Here is an 18,753-nt window from a genome sequence, read left to right as displayed (position 1 = left end):
TCGGACCTAGTTTACTTTGCTTGTTTGAGGACATTTATAGACCAGTTCTAGGGTAAATCTCGCTTGAAATAAGAAAGTAAAATTGATAATGAGATAAGACCAGATTTTCTTACCCCATTGGCAAAGAAAATGACCTGAAATAAGGACGAAATGTATCGAAACGAGTCAGAAACATCTCAGAACAAGTGAAATAATCTAGGACAAATGCCCAAGAACTTCTTAACTAGTCAAAACAGCTCAAATTTGGATTATTATGCTCAAATTGAGATGTTTATACTGATCTAGTTAATTACTTTTTGCAGTGCAGGACATTGTTTCAAATTATAAACCATAAAATGTCAATGCTGATGTACCCAAATAATGTTTTCAAGCCTCATGCATATGTCCAGTTAATTACTGCCTTTTATTTCATCAAGTGTTGCTCAATCGATACAAAAAAGTGCTTGTTTTGCTTTTGAGCGCAGTGTAGAAGTCAGATCGTTTGCTGAGGAAGGGAAAAACACAGTAGGAGGAAATAGGAAATGATTGGCCTTGCTGACAACATTCTCTGCCGGAGCCCGAGTGATTTCTGTTTTTCTTGCTTCATATATATTAACTCCACAAACCTAATCACCGGCGTCTCCCGCTGTCCATCATCTGGAATACAAATGTGTGAATGCATTGAAAAGCCATTAGCGCAGCGTCATGAGACAGGAATCTGGACTGTGCTGTATATAAAGTGTGTTTGTGTGGGTGTGTGTCGGCCTCTGGTGGCTCCGCACGAGCACTGCACTCGTTCTGAACCTGCTGTGTTTTGTTTTTTTCCAGAGAGCATATAAGCAGTATGTGCTGGAGTGCCTGGCCCGCTACAGCGTGGAGAAGATGCCCTACGCCATTCTGCCCAAACACGCACCCAACGGACGAAAGAAGGTACTCATCAAGTTAGCGACGGTTAAAGTTTGTCTTTATTTTGAGCTGATGATCAATCATTTAGAGAAGGACGATGCCCAGCGTCCGTGTACAATATTATAACAATATTTACCTCACACAAGGATTTTCATTCAAATGTATGATATTGCAGAAGTTCATGCTGCCTTTCTATGTTTGGGACTGTGAATGCAAATGAGCGCTGCGCTAAATCCGGCTAAATAAATGAAATAATGAATGAAATTGCCTCGACAACTTTGAGTGCAACCATTTATTAGCTATTATAATTAAAATTAGCCAAGACTATAGAATTTCTTTATGTTGACTTGGGCTGAAAGAATCATAGCAATCCAATCAAAACGTTACATTTTTTTACCCTTTATTTAACTAGGTCTGCAGCTAACGATTATTTTGTAATCGATTAATCCATCGATTATTTTTACGATTAATCGATTAATCGCTTGGCTGTGAATGGTGTAGTAAAATTTTCAATTTTTTTTTATCACATTATTGCTTAAGTGAAACCTCTTAACTCCCGCCTGAACCGAGAGCATTTTCTCCAGTTCAGCTTTACCCAAATCCTGTAGGCCAGTGTAAACGCCTCATTTGAAAGCTAAGATCTACAAAACTCATCTCAATGGATCTTTTTCATCAATTTTTTTTCCATATTTTTGGGGGGGTTTTCAATGACAACAAAAAATGTGACAAAAAAATAACAAAAATGTGGAAAAAAAGACAAAATAATGTTTAAAAATGTGCCAAAAAATTACAAAAAATTACAAAAAAGTTACAAAAATGAGTTGAATACCCCCAAAAAAATGTGAAGACGTGGGGAAAAAGATCCATTTAGATGAGTTTTGTAGATCTTAGCTTTCAAATGAGGCGTTTACACTGGCCTACAGGATTTGGGTAAAGCTGAACTGGAGAAAATGCTCTCGGCTCAGGCGGGAGTTAAGAGGTTAAAGAAATAAGTCGAGTGGAGCCGAGTAACTGAAAGCAGTATTTCCCAAGTCAGTCCGCATTTTAGGAACAACATAATGCAAGGTATCATTAGAACAAATTCATTAGGACGTGCAGTGACATCAGCCATTGGGTCATGTTGGGGATTCACACTAAACCCTGTACTTCTAGATCTTTACAAACAAGCTCTTAAATGTATGTTACGCTTGTGTTTTTGTCCTCTCGAAACATCTCCTGCTTTGTTTCAAAATGACACAACGGACAAAACAAAACTGCTCTGAGATAAGTGTTTTGGAAAGAAAAAATACAATCTGGCATCAGCTCCTAAATTAGTGGGAAAAGATGAATAGACGGCTTTTTGTCCCGATCCTTTGTTGAATATTAGATCATTTCAGAGGGGTTCATACGAATCAGCAGCAGAGTCAATTCTCTCTGATGAGAACACGTATAAGGCACTTGCTCGTGTTTTGATTTCCAACACTGCAAAAAGTAGCCTCCTAAAAACAAGGAAAAAAATCTTAAAATAAGACGTTTTGTTTTGTTTTTAAGGAAAAAATTCTGCCAATGGGGTCAGCATTTTTTTCTTGCTAAGAATTCTTATTTCTAGAATATTTGATTGATTGAGCTGTTTATTTGAGCTGTTTACATTCATATTTTTACAGCAACAAAACTGAGACGAAAACAATGATGGAAATGTGACAAAAAAGTGAGAAAACATTGACAAAAAAGGGATGAAAAATTGATGAAAAAGTGGCAAAAATGTGACAAAAAAAAGGACAAAAAAATGACAAAAAAAACGACAAAAAATGACCAAAAAAAGACAAAAAAATTGCCAAAAAAATGACAAGAATTGATAAAAAATGACAAAAAAATCAAAAAAAAAATAAAGACAAAAATGTGACAAAAAATGTGACAAAAAATGTGACAAAAAATGTGACAAAAAATGTGACAAAAAATGTGACAAAAAATGTGACAAAAAAATTGACAAAGTTACAAAAATGAGTTGAATACCCAACAAAAAAATGATGAAAAATGTGACAAAAAAAAGACAAAAAATTACAAAAAAAATGACAAAAAAATTGACAAAAAAGTTACAAAAATGAGTTGAACACCCAACAAAAAAATGATGAAAAAGAAAAATCTGATGACGTGAGGAAAAAGATCCTCTCGGTTCAGGCGGGAGTTAAGAGGTTAAAATAAGAAAAAATATTCTTTGTCTAAAGCTGAAGAAGATTAAAAAAGTTTTCTTTCTTGTTCTAGAAAAATTAACATATTTTTTTAGCAAATATATCTGAACAAGAAATGGCTAGATTTTATTTCCTAAAATAAGATTTTTTTTCTCAAGAAAACTTTGCTCGACAAGACATTATTACTTTTTAGGGAAAAAATAAGAACTTATTTCTTAAAGTAAGACATTTTTTACTTGCTTAGAATCCACTTTTTGCAGTGAAGCTTTCTACGTCGGTACAACCTCGTGTGGAACTTATTTCTAAAATCTTCTTGCAGGTGGTTACTCCGGTGGTTTGGAACAAGCCCGATATTGAAAACTCGGTTCCTCTTTGGATCATCATCCTGGCTGTTTTAGTTGGACTGCTCCTGCTGGCTCTGCTCATCTACATCCTATACAAGGTCAGTGCTGCGCTGAAGGAAAACACACAAACCATTAGAGCTGGTTCCACCTTCCAGGAAAGATTGTTTGCACAGACACTTTAATTCACGCAATTTGTTCTTTCTTTGCAGTTGGGTTTCTTCAAGCGATCGGTCCCGTATGGCACCGCGATGGAGAAGGCGCAGCTCAAACCGCAGGCTACCTCAGAGGCCTGAAGGCGTCTGAGAAACCACCAGAACCACAGTACCTGGCCTTATGATTGCAATGAAGAAATGCATGGAGAGAGAAGTGAGAGCAGAAGGAAGAGAGAGAGACCACTGGAACTCCGCTGTGCTGCACTAAACACAAATCCAAAGATCTCCAAAGCCAAATGAATGTTTTATGTCTTGTTTTATTTATGTGTTGATTGCGTTTTGGGACTGAAGCTGAACAGACTTTTTGAATCAGTGTTACGGACTGCCTGACATGACTTTGACTCAGAAGTGACTGAAGAATTCTGTGGAGTCCAGAGGATTTGCCTGTAATGTTGTCTTGTCCCGATGTCGATGGGGAGTTTGTGTTTTTTTGTACCACCTGTTGTTGCTTATGGTGCTAGAACTGCTGTGTCCAGTGACAGGACAGCCATGGACGTGTGAGATGAGACATGGACACTATGGCGCCGTAAACCAAACCTAAATTGTGTATGTAATTGCAGTATTTTAATTCCAAGACTGAGCCTCACTTGTTCAGGGCAGTGATGAAACCTCAGGCTGGTGGACAGAGGAAATCTACTGATCCATCTACACCAAAGACTGACTTCTTCCTTTGAGTTCTGGACTCGGGTCTGTCTCTGCTGATCTGTTAAATCATCCTGTTCATTATCAGTGCAGGAGGCTGTTACTTTAGTTGACTGGGACGGGACTGGAACCACCACTGGCCTGAGAAACCTCAGTTTAATTCTTGAGTGGGAGCAGTTTAAAAAGTTTGTATGTGCTAAAAAAAAAAACCTCAGCAGATTCAAAAGGAGCTATAGCCATAATCGACAAATGAGAACCAAAGACATGACAATCATCAGCAGCAGCAGCAGCAGCACTGACTGCTCCTCACAGCTCAGTGTTACTGTATTTTAGTCTTTTATTGAGTCAGTCCTGTATGTAATGTTGTTAAAAACTACATGGTAAAAGTCACCACCAAAGACTCCAGGGACGTAACATGTTTATTTCTCCACATAGAAGTGTGCCTTGATGTAAATACTGTCCGCGTGTCGGTGAGTGGATGTGTGTGGATGGTATATTTATGAATGTTTGAGTCGGAGTGGTCTTCCCAGAGCTGAGTTCATCCCACTGGGCTCCAGCTCCTGAAGCCTGTGCTCTGCAGAGTGTGGTTTTGTAACAAAGCAAAGGGAACACGGCTCTGGGAACACGATGTTGTTTGAAAGTGCAATATTTATATTCACATTTTGTTTTAATACCGTGCGTTTGTGTGTTTTGTGACTGCTTTCTGAAGGAGCAGAGTGTAGACTGTGTGGGATTTTTGCTTTTCACTTACTGTACTCTCACAAAGCAGCAGCAGAGTGTCTTTGTTACTACTAAGATTTCACACTTGAGCACAGTAATGCGTCTGGTTCATTTTCCTTCGATTCTTGAAACTGACTCAACAAATAATTTAACAGGAACTGTCCTAAGGCAAAAGCCTGAGTGTAGGCTGAAAACAGAATGGTTAATTGTATCATTTAGACCCAGTCTACAATAACACTAAGAAACATCTCATGTTTTCTGAATGGGATCTGCTCCACACTGCTCCAGTGACTTCAGGAGAAAGCACTGGGTTTGATCTTTTTAAATGTAGCCCATGTTTCTAGCTCTCTCTGACTTTGTAAAAGACGTTGTACATATTTATGACAAGGAGAGTATTTGGATTCGAATGCTAAATAATTTGTTGTGAATTTCTCACCCCATATTGGGGACATAGTTTTTGTTGGGGGTTCAATGGGTTCTTTGAAGTCAGTTGTTTCCTGTTTGTTTAATAAAGTATTTCCAATTTTTACAATGTCTGTGCTGGTACTTCTGTGAAAATAATTTATTTAGAAAATTAATATCAAATACAAGCATGCCACATAGTGGTGTTGTAGCAAAAGTGCTGATAAAATACTATATACATTATATACTGTATACTTATGTACACAAAGGCCTTAAAGTGACCTTTGGATGTCGCTGCAGAAGTGCAGATGTGAGTAAGTTCATGTGAAGAGTTTATTCATAGATCATTTATGTAAAATCACACGACACAGAGTTCTTCTGTGCCTGTCGTCCATGTGTCCAGTGATTCTCTGCTTCAGTCATGTCCAAATCCTCTCCTGTAAAAGTCCTAGCTCTCGAGCGTCCTGGAGAGCTGAGTTAATCTGCGCTGGTTGTCGATGACCTTCAGGTTCAGGATGTAGTGGCGGATGTTACTGGGCGTCCGCAGAGGATAGGCATGTTCAGAGTCTAAAGAGGTACAGAAGATCTCAGCTTAAAGAATCTAAATAAACTAAAGTGAACAAAGGACTCTTACATGTAGATATTCGAGTGGCAGGTCCATCAAGAAACATTCGATCTGCTAAACCTCTCTGTGGAGACGAAGGCACTGGAAAAATGAACAAACGTGTCTATTAAAAGGTTGTGATGTAACGTAGCGTGTGTTGAGTAATGATAATAATAATAATAGACCCACCATAAGGCTGACTCCTGCATCCTCTCACGATCTGCATGGTCTTGGCGATCATGCGCTGAAATGTTTAACATGCAGAAAAACATTATTATTTAGATTCAGAGCAACTTTCAACAACACAAGATCTTACCATCTTCTCAAAGTTCACCAGTTTATCGATGTAATTAGGATTCCCTTCGTGGATGAACGTCATGTCTGGATTAAAGCAGCACAATTAGAAACTATTCTGTTATTGTTGGATGAAACATTTCCTTCATGAGCCTCACCTTTGAGGAGCAGAGGCATGAAGGGGATGTACGGAGGGCTGAGTTTAGCCACGGCCAGTCTGTACGCTCTGTGGTTACGCGAAGGGTTCTGGAAACAAAAAACAAATTCAATCTGTTTCTAAACCTCTGATACAGATTTGTTTCAGAACCATCAGTAAAAACTCACCAGTAATCTTTCATATTGGCAGTAAACTCGTTTAATTTTGTTGGGTATTCTCTGTCATTAGAAGGAAAAAAAAACCATATGTGTAAATAAAACAATGCTACGTCATCAAGGCCGGATTTATGCAGGGGCTTAAAAGGGCTAAACCCAGGGGCCCAGCAGGCTGAGGGGCCCAGCAGGCTGAGGGGCCCAGCAGACTGAGGGGCCCAGCAGGTGGAAGGGCCCCTGGGCGTAAGGAGAAAAATGTGTGCTTCCCTCTCTCTTTGCAGACTCCCTCACATGCAAGGCTTTATCACATGACTTTATACCCGAGACTAAACCAGGTTTAAACCAGGACCAAACCAGGACTAAACCAGGACTAAACCAGGATTAAACCAGGACCAAACCAGGACTAAACCAGGATTAAACCAGGACCAAACCAAGACTAAACCAGGACTAAACTAGGATTAAACCAGGACCAAACCAGGACTAAACCAGGACCAAAGCAAGACTAAACCAAGACTAAACCAAGACTAAACCAAGACTAAACCAAGACTAAACCAGGACCAAAGCAAGACTAAACCAAGACTAAACCAGGTTTAAACCAAGACTAAACTAAGACTAAACCAAGACTAATCTGGGTCTAAAGCAGTTCTAAACAAGGTCTGATTCATTTTCATTGAGTGACACTGGGATAAAATCTCTGTTCTTTTTTTTCTCTTTTTTTCCCTTTTCCCATTTTCTTTTTCAAACTAGTATGTTCTAGTACACATAGTACTATGTTATATGTAAAAAGTTACTTCTTCATGCTCATTTTTTTTTTTTTTTAAATCATTAATTTATCCTTTCATTGGATTGATTTATCGATTGAATATATGGGGGCCCTGAAAAGCTTTAGCCCCGGGGCCCATTTGACTTAAATCCGGCCCTGTACGTCACATTAGTTTTCGTGAGTAATGTCAAGTCCATAAATCCTCTTTTGTTTGTGTTTGTGTGGCTTTTACCTCCCAGGTTTTATGAAGCCTCTGCACGGCACTGTTGTTCAAACCAAACATAACGGCGAAAAACGAATTCAGATTCCTCTGCTCTTTTAATCTGTGGAAGAAAAAGAGACATTTATGTATCGAAGCCACTAAAGCACTTCCAGTGGTGCAGCTGGAGGCCTTACACGGCTGCGATCTTGATGAACTTCTTGAGGAGAACGGCCCGTCTGACCAGGTCCTGGCACAGGCACAGCTCCGTCACCACCCAGTGCTGCATCTCGTTGAAGCGCCGCACACATCGCTCCAGGTTGGCCGTGATCGCCCTCTGGAACTTGTGTCGCCCGAAGACGTAATAAACCAGCTCCACCTGCAGAGAGAAGAGAAGAAGAGAGAAAGACTGACTCGTTTTCCTGGGACAGAGTTTCTGAATTATTAGTTTCAAGATATTGGATGTAGTTCTGAGTGCTGGTTGTATCATTTTCTCAATCTGTTTCTTTTTCACTCAAACTTGGCTGTAAATACTGTTTAAAGTGTCGTTAGCCCGCAGTTAGCTTTGCCCGTTAGCCTGCTAGCTTTTTCTTTGTGATTCTATGAGTGTGTGTTGGTGGCTCCGGTCCGGTGGCAGTCAAGTTGCAATTGTGGTTTTCTGGCCAGAGACACCAGGGGGAGATGAAAGCCCCTCCAATCATCCCATAAACACTTGTATCACCCCCACAGGGACTACGGAAAGGATTCATTAAGGAAAACAAGTTACTTAGTTCTGCTTTAACCCCTTAACTCCCACCTGAACCAATCACATTTTCTCCAGTTTGGCTTTACCCCAATCCAAAAGCTTCTGGAAAAAAAGGTGTGAAAATAGCGACAGAACTGAGACGAAAATGATGAAGATGTGACAAAAAAGTGACGAAAAAATGACAAAAAACAAACAAAAAAATGGACAAAAAAATGACAAAAAATGACAAAAAAATGGACAAAAAAATGACAAAAAAATGACAAAAAATGACAAAAAAATGACAAAAAATGACAAAAAAATGTGACAAAAAAATGTGACAAAAAATGACAAAAAATGTGACAAAAATTGACAAAAAAATGACAAAAAATGTGACAAAAATTGACAAAAAAATGACAAAAAATTACCAAAAAAAATGACAAAAGAGTTACAAAATGAGTTGAAACCCCCCCTAAAAAAGATGGAAAATTTTTTTTATGACGTGAGGAAAAAGATCAATTTAGATGAGTTTTGTAGATCTTAGCTTTCAAATGAGGTGTTACACTGGCCTACAGGATTTGGGTAAAGCTGAACTGGAGAAAATGCTCTTGGTTCAGGCGGGAGTTAAGAGGTTAAGCACTTGGACCAAACACTGTCACACAAATACTTTTAAATGATAGTTTCATGTTCATTTGAATGTCAATTTTTTAACATAAATATGGATTGTGTGTCCTCACTTGCGTCCTTTATAAAGATTGAATGAATGACCTGCCACTGACAGATCAATAGGTCCATTTTGTGATAAGTCAGGGATCATTTATTCACTTATTTACTTAAAAAAAAGGAGTATTGTATTGAATCATGAGGTGGTAAGCAATATATTTGCCAGAGACGTCCTGGATAGACAGGCAGAAACGTTGCTGACACCTCCGACGTTGCATAAACTATAAAGCTTTTTTAAAAACAAAATCCGTTTGCCGCCTCTAAACCGAGCTGCCACTACCTCGTGCATGGCAGTGAAGAGCTCCCAGTCGTAGCTGATGAGCTCGTTGGCGATGTCTTTGGAGCTCATCTGCTCCAGGACGTCTGCTGATCCCTGCTCCGGTCCCAGCTGCTCCTTCAGGGGCCGCTGCAGCACCCAAACAAAACAGGACCACTTGAGTCTAATGCTTCATTAAAGGCGCCATGCGAAATGTGCCTGTCGTTTACCAGCTGCTCCACTTGGCCGCTCGTGCAGATGAACAGCCTCTCGTTCAGGCCCAGGGCGGTGAACACGGCGCTGGAGTCGAGCTTCAGCTGGGCTCTCTCTGAACGAAACATCCATTTTTGTGTTGTAGAATTTATAGTAATTCACATTTAAAGAGATATAATACACATAAGGGAAAAAAAGATATTCACCTCCGACGGAGTTCATTTTGACCAGCGCGTGATCAGATGCAGATTTCAAAATGGCCGACATGACGTCCTGCACCGAGCTGTTCACCGGGAGCATGACGGTCACAGGCTTGTGGTCCGGTTCGAAGATTTCATACAGCACTGAGGAAAAGGCAGCGTGAATTTAGAAAGAAAAACTGCCAAACTTTACTTTACTTTGAAATAATTTTACACATTAACTAACAAATTTTACACAAGAAGTAAAAAGTTGCGACCAAATAATTACTCAAGTGTAAAAAATGACCAGTTTGAGTAAAAGTCTGATTTGCAATTGATTAATGACATAAGTTTTGTGAACATGGAATGATGTAATAATCCGAGTATGTCAAAAGGAAATGACAAAAAAAAGATTATTTTATCATAAGAATTAAGTACATTCAGTGTTAATTTTGACAACATATTTTAATTTAGTTTTAGTCTTAGTCTTTTGACTAAAATGTAATTTAATTTTAGTCGAAAAAATCTTTTCAATTTTAGTCTAGTTTTAGTCGACTAAAATTGCATGTCAATTTAGTCGACTAAAATTAAGACTAATTTAGTCGACTTTGCATTGATAATATTCATTATAATCATATTTAATCTTGTTCCTCTGCTTCATGGAGCTGCTCCACATGAACAAAGCTCAGAGCTGATCCTTTGGCAGAGAATTTAAATGATCTGAGGCTCTTTCAGACGCTCAATAGAAGTTGGATGATTTCAGTCTCTCCTTTTCATTTTTATTTAGTCTGATTTTAGTCGACTAAAATATCTGGACATTTTAGTCACAGTTTTAGTCTCATGAGAAACTATTAATTTAGTTTTAGTCCAATTTTAGTCGTCAAAAATATCCCCTTGACTAAAATTAAGACTAAATATTTTTCCAAATCTTAGAGCGTCTTAACAGGAGCTTGCAGCCTATAGACCAGTGTTAACATCTCATTTGAAAGCTAAGACCAACAAAACTGATCATGACTTTTTTGTTGCGTTGTCGCTGTGGTTTTGTCACATTTTTGTCATGTTTTCGTAGTTTTTGTTTTTGTCGCTTTTTTCCTTGTTTTTTTACCCTTTTTTCGCCAGGTTTTTGTCACTCTTTAACTGTGTTATTGTTGCTTTTCCAGCACGTTTTTCTCAGTCTTTTTTCGGTCACTTTTTTCATCCTCGTTTTCATTTCAGTTTTGACGCTTTTTTTTACAAGAAGCTTTTAGATTTCGAAGCCAAACTGGAGAAAATGTGCTCGGTTCAGGCGAGGGTTAAGAGGTTAAAGATATACTCACAATTTCTTTTTACTCGTGTAAGAGCACAGATACTCATTACTCATTACAATTACTTCAAAAAGCTATTTGTTTACCTTTATCCTTTGCTCTGATTGGCTGTAATCTCCCAACTGGCTCTTCACAATTTGAAAACCAGTCAAATTGGTGGTTCTGAGAGGGCACACGTTTTAAAACGACAAAGAAACAACATCAATCACCGCTATTCTGTCGTATATATTCTTCCATAGGATGACTCTTACCCTGCTTAGAGACTGGTACCCATTTTCCAATCTGCAAAGAAAAGGTACAGACAGTGTATGAGGGAAAAATCGCACGCATTAAAGAGTTATGTCACAGTCTGTAGGATCTCAAACGTATACGATTTACATTTTGGTCCGCCTTCTCTCTCTGAACTCCTTCAACACGCTGCACAGGCGGTAATCCCCGGCTACCTCCTTCCTCAGACCCTGCGCAGACGACAGAGAGACACAGAATGCAACTCATTTAGCTGAAACGGGAACAAATATTTAAATATGTGAGTACAAATCGATGTGAGTACCTCCAAAAAGTCAACGGCGATGGGGTCTTCTTTCAGCATCAGGCCGTACACTGCCACCCACTGGCCGACCAGCTTCACCACCTTCTGCTTCTTCTTGAGAATATAAGCGGCTTTCTCCTGCTCTGAGCCGTCTGACAGCTCAGCCCCATAAGTAAGCATTATGTTAAGGATTATATGGAAAGTCCTTTAGTAATAAGATCCTTTAAATAACATTGTTTGGCCCCTCTGAGCTTAATCCCTTCATCAAACATTGTAAACATGTCAAATATCCAATAGCTGTTTTATGAGCGTGTGTTCTAATGCGAATCCATCTATTCTGTATACGAGTAAGTTGGTAGCCGCTGCTTATCCTTATCCGTCACTTTCTTATCGGTTTATTGCAGGATATTGGTGCTGTAGAGCAGGACACAGCTGACTGGAAGGCATGAAGACTTTATGAGTGAGCAGAAAGTCGCTCACACACAGATCTGCGGAGGGAACAAAAAAAAGAGAAAGAGAGAAGACATTACTGTCGAGATAACGTCCACGGCAGCTGATAACGTCCACGGCAGCTGACTGAGACCTTTAAGTTACATAAGACGATGTGTCACCTGTGGCGTCATGAGAACTGTCCAGCTTTAGGGTCTCCAAAAGGTGCTCGAGGATTTTCTCGGGAGTCCCAGACATCACCGTGTACCTGCGTGATACAATGAGAGAGAACAACAATAGTTCAAATGCTGTACTTGATTGTGATTGGCTATTTGGGTTTTGTTTTGGTATTTGGATTAGATTCTCAAACCTGATTATTATTGTCATTGTTTAGTATTATTCTTGTGGCTGAAAGTCCTTTCTATTTCCAACATGATGCACATGACCCTTAAGGCACTCTTCATTGTGGAGTGCCTTAACATCTTAACTCCCGCCTGAACCGAGAGCATTTTCTCCAGTTCAGCTTTACCCAAATCCTGTAGGCCAGTGTAACGACTCATTGGAAAGCTAAGATCTACACAACTCATCTAAATGGATCTTTTTCCTCACGTCATCAGATTTTTTTCCATCTTTTTTTTTTTTTGGGGGGGGGGGATTCAACTCATTTTTGTGGCTTTTTTGTCATTTTTTTGTGTAATTTTTTTGTAATTTTTTTGTAATTTTTTTGTCAATTTTTTTGTCATTTTTTGTCATTTCTTATCATTTTTTCATCTGTTTTTTTGTCTTTTTTGTCTTTTTTTGACTTTTTTGTCATTTTTTTGTCACTTTTTTCGTCACTTTTTTCGTCACTTTTTTGTCAAAGTTTTCTCACTTTTTTGTCACATCTTCATCATTGTTTTTGTCTCAGTTCTGTCGCTATTTTTGCACAATTTTTCCAGAAGCTGGAGAAAATGTGCTCGGTTCAGGTGGGAATTTTATTTTATTTTATTTTATTTTATTCATTTGACAGGGACATGTACAGGAGCATTAATTAGCAGATGAAAAGATGCTTTGTACCAGACTTTAGCTCTGGTACAAATTTCCATCTGCCGTCCCCGAGACAGACAATTACAAAACACTACAAAAAGCATAAAAAAATGCAGTTCATGATATTTACAGACAGTATTTACATTCATATACAATTTTTAAAAAGTACATTTTAATAAAAGGAAATCTTGTTCCTCTATTGTCTATACCCACCCCGACCCCTCTCAGATGTCAAATTTAGTTGTTGCTGTTGTTGTTTTCTTTAATGCTGACATGTTTGATTTCCCAGAAAATGTTGTTTCACACTCAGGCAAAATCGTTTCAAGTCTTTGCATAATTTCCGTGCAGTTGGAAGTTTGTTCCATTCAGAGATAGTTTTAAAAGAAAATGCCGATTGTCCTCATGCTGTTTTTGTTTTGGTCCATTGGCCATTGACTGGTGACCTTGTTGTTCTGACTCTGATCAGATGTTAATTGGACAAACTTTTTTAGTGGTGGAGGTGCCACATTATTAACCATCTTGAATAGTAATTTTAGATTGGCTGATTTAACTATATATTCAAAATTGAGCATTTTATATTTGGTCAATATTTGACAGTGATGATACTGTCGCGATTTCCTCTAGAATCCTAAGTGCTTGTTTATAAAGAGATTATAAAGGTTTAATTGTAGATTTGTTGGCTTTGTTAAGGGTTTAAGGGTCCATTTTGGGTCCTTTGTTGTTTTCTCTGTATCTTCTACCCCTTGTATTGGACTGATTTTGGGAGCTGCACAGACGCTTGACCATTTTAAAAGACATTTCTACTCTGCACACATCATGGCCAAAATCTGAGCTGTTATTGCTTTGCTGCCTGTATAGATTGTATTGTTTCATATAAATACATTTGATTTGATACATCACCACTCTTGGACAGATTTATGAGAAAATGATTTGATTCATACGTGCCGACAGAGAAGATATTTTGTTTCATGTGGATGGTCCAAGTAATAAGAAGATATTAACCACAAACCAATAAAAAAATACAAAAAAATTGACTGTTACCATAGTTACCATCATGGAATTTTCCCCTGATTTTTCTCCAGTTCGGCATTACCCAAATCTAAAAGCTTCTTGACTGGAGAGAAACATTTTAATGCCTCATTTGAAAGCAAAGACCTACAAAAGTAATCGTAACTTTGTTGTCACATTTTGTCATGTTTTTGTCGTGATTTTGATTCTTTTTCATTGCTTTTTTTTTTTGCGTTTTAGTCGCATTTTAGTTGCTTTTTTTGTCACTTTTTTTTTGCTTTTTCATCGATGTGTTTTTGTCGCATTGCTTTTCAGGCACGTTATTTTTTAAGCTTTTAGATTTGGGTAAAGCCAAACACGGGGGAAAATGTGCTCGGTTCAGGTGGGGGTTAAGAGTGAGGGTAAGCTACTGCTGTCGCCACTGCTGCCCTGGGGCCAACTGATACGTCTGGCAACACCCTTTCCGACCCCCGACGACTCACAAACCTTTTCACAATAGACACGATGGTAAAGCGTCTTGCCCGAGGACATAATGACAGCATGAGCTAGAAGTAAGTATTTTATGTATGAAGGATTACTGCTGCTAGTTCATGGATTAACTTTAAAACAATTTATGATTTGCTTTTTTTCTATTTGAGTGTATATCATTAATGCTTTTCTTTTTTGTGCGTAATTACAGGGGCTAACATTCGGCAAATGCAATATTCTCTCTCCATCAATAAAGATTACATAATGTTTAATAAACGCTGCAGTATATCTCGAGGGGAGTCATAAAGAGGGTGTTGATGTATATGCTGTATAGATTTCCACACTGGTATTGACCAACGCTAATGAAGGCCAACATACTGACCATTGTCTGGTCTTTGCTTAGTCGACTCTTCAGCAGTGATTACCATATATTTAAGGAGCAAAGTCCATGTTTGTGTCTGAGAGTTATTCAAGCACAGTTTTACAATGACAAAGTAAACAACACAAACTCCATCCTTTCTTAACAAAACTAAGAATAATGAATTCATGTTAGTGACGCCGACAGACATCAGCTTCTCTAGTTGAGCTCTAAAGAAGTAGTATAGTATTAAGTAAGTACAGTTTGGCAATGTTCTTAGAGTGCTATTCAAAGGATCTTCTCCACCTCTGCTCCATAAAGACTTTAGCCCTATTCGCACGGGATAAGCATTATCTAGGGACCCCATATAATAAAACAATCACCCCCCGACGTCTGTTTTTGATGTGGCGAATTCGCACGGGATAACCGAAGCCTGAGATTCGAAATTGACATCTCCTGGATATGACGTCAAAGCGCTCCTTTCTGAGTTCATTTGTAAAATTAACTTTCACCTGAATGAATTTGTGAAGCTTTAGTCTCTTACCACGGACAATTCTCCGTGAAAGGTGTTTAACCGTAGTTGGTTGTAAATGTGTAGTTGGAGTGACATAAACTGTGAGCGCAGGTTGGCTCTCTCTGAAGCACCAACATGCAGAACACCGCGTGGTTTCTCTTTGCATTTTGCCTTTATAACAGCCTTGTCCCTATCAAATAAATAAAGAAAATAAAAAATACATTAAAAAAAAATCATGTTTTATGATTGCGTTCTGAAATTTGGTTTAGTTTGGCTCAATTTATTCTGCAATCTCTGGTTATTCTTAATTGAAATAACTAAATGTCAACAAAAACGAATGTGATGAGACTTGAATTAATGACAGATAAAAACAGCTCCGTGCGGGTTTTTTTACGACGCTGTTTCTCAAAATGATGCCAAACGAAACCACTGGTTTAAACTCTCTAATGCCGCCTCCATTCTTCATCAAAAGTAAATAAAACTGCGCACAGGAAACAAAAAAAGCCTCATCACGTGTCGGATCCTCCCCGTCTCTGTCCAAATCACAGACACGCCCTTTCGCATTGGATTAGTTTCATCACAGGACCTCGGAGTTCAGCAAAATATAGTAGGTAATTTGCGGGGAGTTTTTACTTCGCAAATCACTGACATGGCGCATTCGCACAGGAATAACATCACAAACATTCTCCGTGATTACTACAAATCGCATGTGGTCCCAGGTGAAACTAATCCCGTGCGAATAGGGCTTTTCTCTGTAAACAGTCACAGGCTTTGTATAGTCTTTCTTGCTGCAGTATAGTTCTATGGAGCGTGTCTTACTTGCTGCTGTTACTTCCAGCTCCGGGTTCAGTCGACTCAGCGCTTTTCTCCAGCACCAGGACAGTCTTCCCGTGCTCCTCCAGCCGCACGGTGTTCGCCTCCACATCCTGCACGCATTAAATACAGTCTCGAGTCTATCGGCTAAACACAAGAATATACAACAAAATGCTCCCAGTGCAGAGCCGTGGGAAGATGTTTTAGTTAGGGGGCGCTGAGGGACAAAATTTACCCCCAAAATACTTTTTCTGTGCATAAATCCTATTTATTAACCTCTTAAAGAGGGGGTATTATGCTTTTTTCAGCCACATAGCACCAGTCTATATCACACTACAATGATGACGAGACCGTCTGTTGGTCTGTAAATGCAGTGAATTAGAATAACTGCCTTGTATAAAATTGCTCTTTCAAAATGGTGGTAGCGAATGACTTGAAATAGGCCCCTGTCTCTTTAAGAACCTCTGACCCTTTCCGACACGCCCCCTCCACACGCTGTCTGTGGCATCACAACAAACACTACGCTCGTTGTCTCAACTGTATTGAAACTACGATCGGTGCATTTTACTTTTTATTGTTGGAAAGGACCTACTGTTTATCACTTTGTGAACAATGGCCACACAGGATATTATTTGGAGACAAACCTTCCACACCGGACGCTTGGAAGGGGCTCTTGCCTGAAAAATAACTGCTGTTTGGAGGCTCTCTCTTTGCATCTGCCATGCCCTATGGATCTCTAACTATACCCCCATGGACGACACCAGGATCTGCAGGAGCCCATACGACTCAAAAGACGGACATTATCTGTGCAGGTGGACAGTGGTTTTTCGAGGTTACCCGTTAGCTTGTTATAATCGACTACAGCTCATTGTTGATGAAAAGTCTGCAATAAACCACAAATGTGTAAAGCCAGGCTCATTGTGTGATCATCGTAAAGGCTGCTTCGAGTAGTTGCTGCTTTATTGACGTTATTTGTGCATAATATGCTGCCTGTTTTCAATGAATGTTGTGAAGGTGAAGGTTGTTAGCTTGTCGCGGCTAATAGTGCCTTAGCTCCGGGAGAAACCACTCGGCTACGACTCACTGTAGATGAAATGTGAGCAATAAACTACGAAATCAACAAGCCAAGCTCCGTGTGTGATCGTCATAAAGGCTGCTTCAAGCAGTTGCCTGTTTTAGTGACGTTTTCAATGCATAATATGCTGCTTGTATTCAGTGAATTTTCCCGTTAGCTTATCGCGGCTAGCTTGTTAGCTCCGGGAGAAAACCACTCGGCTACGACTCACTGTAGATGAAATGTGAGCAATAAACTACACAATCAACAAGCCAGGCTCCGTGTGTGATCATTGTTAAACGGTTCTTCATGTGTGTGGTGGTTTTATTGACTTTATGTGTGCATATTTCTCGTTTCCACGTGATGACTCGAGGTTTAGCTTAGCATTAGCTTTCTCCGGAGGCTCTGTGCATCATCAAGGCCCAGCGCAGAACCAGACACTGAAATAAGTGTTCTTGTCACCGGTTTTAATCCTGGGTCTTTAGGTAACAGAAACACTGATGTGTGTCTTTGTAAAAGTCTGCTGTGGCTCCGGTTCACAACACATGAAGCTAATCCTCCATGATGACTCTGTTTACATCTTAGGGCTAGACACTGCGGCGAGGGGGTTCTGCTGAGGGGCAGTGGTTGGTTACTCGGCTGGTGACGAAAGGTCGGAGGCGTATCCTGGAGGTCGGAGGCGTTTCCTGAAGGAATCAGGCGTTTTATCCCTAAAATGGCTGCCATCGGAGTTTTTACAGATTACTCGAAAATACGTGAATGTGCTAAGGCAACACTTCAGGCATGTTTTTAATGAGGGAATGACTTAATAACATGATGTAAAGCTTGAAAAAGTCGATTTTGCATAATAGGCCCCCTTTAACTCCCGACTGAACCGAGAGCATTTTCTCCAGTTCAGCTTTACCCAAATCCTGTAGGCCAGTGTAACGCCTCATTTGAAAGACCTACAAAACTAAATTGATCTTTTTCCTCACGTCAGATTTTTTTTCATCACTTTTTTTGTTGGGCAGTCGTCTCATTTTTGTCAAATTTTCGTGACTTTTTTGTCACTTTTTCGTCAAATTATTCACATTTTTTTGTCAAATTCTCATCACTTTTTCGTCCATTTTTTCCTCAATTTTTCGACAAATTTTTCTCACTTTTTTGTCAAATTTTTGTCCACTTTTGTCATTTTTTTGTAATTTTTTTATAACTTTTTTGTCACTTTTTTGTCACTTTTTTGTCCATTTTTTCTCAATTTTTTCTCTATTTTTTTTTCCCTTTTTGTCATTTTTTGTAAATTTTTTGTCACTTTTTTGTCAAATTATTAGAATTTTTTTGTCAAATTCTTATCACTTTTTTGTCAATTTTTTCTCCATTTTTCGTCAAATTTTTCTAATTTTTTTGTCAAATTTTTCTCATTTTTGTCAATTTTTTGTGACTTTTTCGTCAAATTATTCGCATTTTTTTGTCAAATTTGTATCACTTTTTCGTCCATTTTTTCTCAATTTTTCGACAAATTTTTCTCACTTTTTTGTCACATTTTTGTCCCCTTTTGTCATTTTTTTGTAAATTTTTTGTCACTTTTTTGTCACTTTTTAGTCATTTTTTTCTCACTTTTTTGTCAATTTTTTTTC

The 18,753-nt window shown here is 38.8% G+C and overlaps 2 protein-coding genes across 3 annotated transcripts in view; one reads left to right on the top strand and one right to left on the bottom strand.

Moving 5' to 3' along the window:
* itga5 (integrin, alpha 5 (fibronectin receptor, alpha polypeptide)) overlaps window positions 1-4,229 on the top strand; it is a gene marked incomplete at its 5' end in the record, with an annotated part of 106,223 nt that extends 101,994 nt beyond the window's left edge. The window contains 3 exons of the mRNA XM_079558802.1: window positions 808-909; window positions 3,373-3,495; window positions 3,607-4,229. Of these exons, the coding sequence (XP_079414928.1) occupies window positions 808-909; window positions 3,373-3,495; window positions 3,607-3,690 (309 nt within the window). The 3' untranslated portion in view covers window positions 3,691-4,229. The remainder of the gene's footprint in view (window positions 1-807; window positions 910-3,372; window positions 3,496-3,606) is intronic.
* A 628-nt stretch (window positions 4,230-4,857) lies between these two features.
* Window positions 4,858-18,753, bottom strand: part of rapgef3 (Rap guanine nucleotide exchange factor (GEF) 3) — a 61,697-nt gene continuing 47,801 nt past the window's right edge. For both annotated transcript variants that reach the window (XM_079558804.1, XM_079558803.1), the window contains 18 exons: window positions 16,090-16,196; window positions 12,079-12,164; window positions 11,877-11,955; window positions 11,489-11,639; window positions 11,317-11,396; window positions 11,190-11,220; window positions 11,025-11,100; window positions 9,662-9,799; window positions 9,473-9,570; window positions 9,267-9,392; window positions 7,740-7,921; window positions 7,576-7,666; window positions 6,596-6,646; window positions 6,430-6,517; window positions 6,294-6,358; window positions 6,167-6,221; window positions 6,008-6,079; window positions 4,858-5,940 (listed from right to left, as the gene is read on the bottom strand). In XM_079558804.1, the coding sequence (XP_079414930.1) occupies window positions 5,822-5,940; window positions 6,008-6,079; window positions 6,167-6,221; window positions 6,294-6,358; window positions 6,430-6,517; window positions 6,596-6,646; window positions 7,576-7,666; window positions 7,740-7,921; window positions 9,267-9,392; window positions 9,473-9,570; window positions 9,662-9,799; window positions 11,025-11,100; window positions 11,190-11,220; window positions 11,317-11,396; window positions 11,489-11,639; window positions 11,877-11,955; window positions 12,079-12,164; window positions 16,090-16,196 (1,695 nt within the window). In that variant the 3' untranslated portion in view covers window positions 4,858-5,821. The remainder of the gene's footprint in view (window positions 5,941-6,007; window positions 6,080-6,166; window positions 6,222-6,293; window positions 6,359-6,429; window positions 6,518-6,595; window positions 6,647-7,575; window positions 7,667-7,739; window positions 7,922-9,266; window positions 9,393-9,472; window positions 9,571-9,661; window positions 9,800-11,024; window positions 11,101-11,189; window positions 11,221-11,316; window positions 11,397-11,488; window positions 11,640-11,876; window positions 11,956-12,078; window positions 12,165-16,089; window positions 16,197-18,753) is intronic.

This window comes from Gobius niger, assembly GCF_951799975.1.
Source record: "Gobius niger genome assembly, chromosome: 6".
NCBI lineage: Eukaryota > Metazoa > Chordata > Actinopteri > Gobiiformes > Gobiidae > Gobius > Gobius niger.
This window is presented reverse-complemented; position numbering and strand designations above follow the sequence as displayed.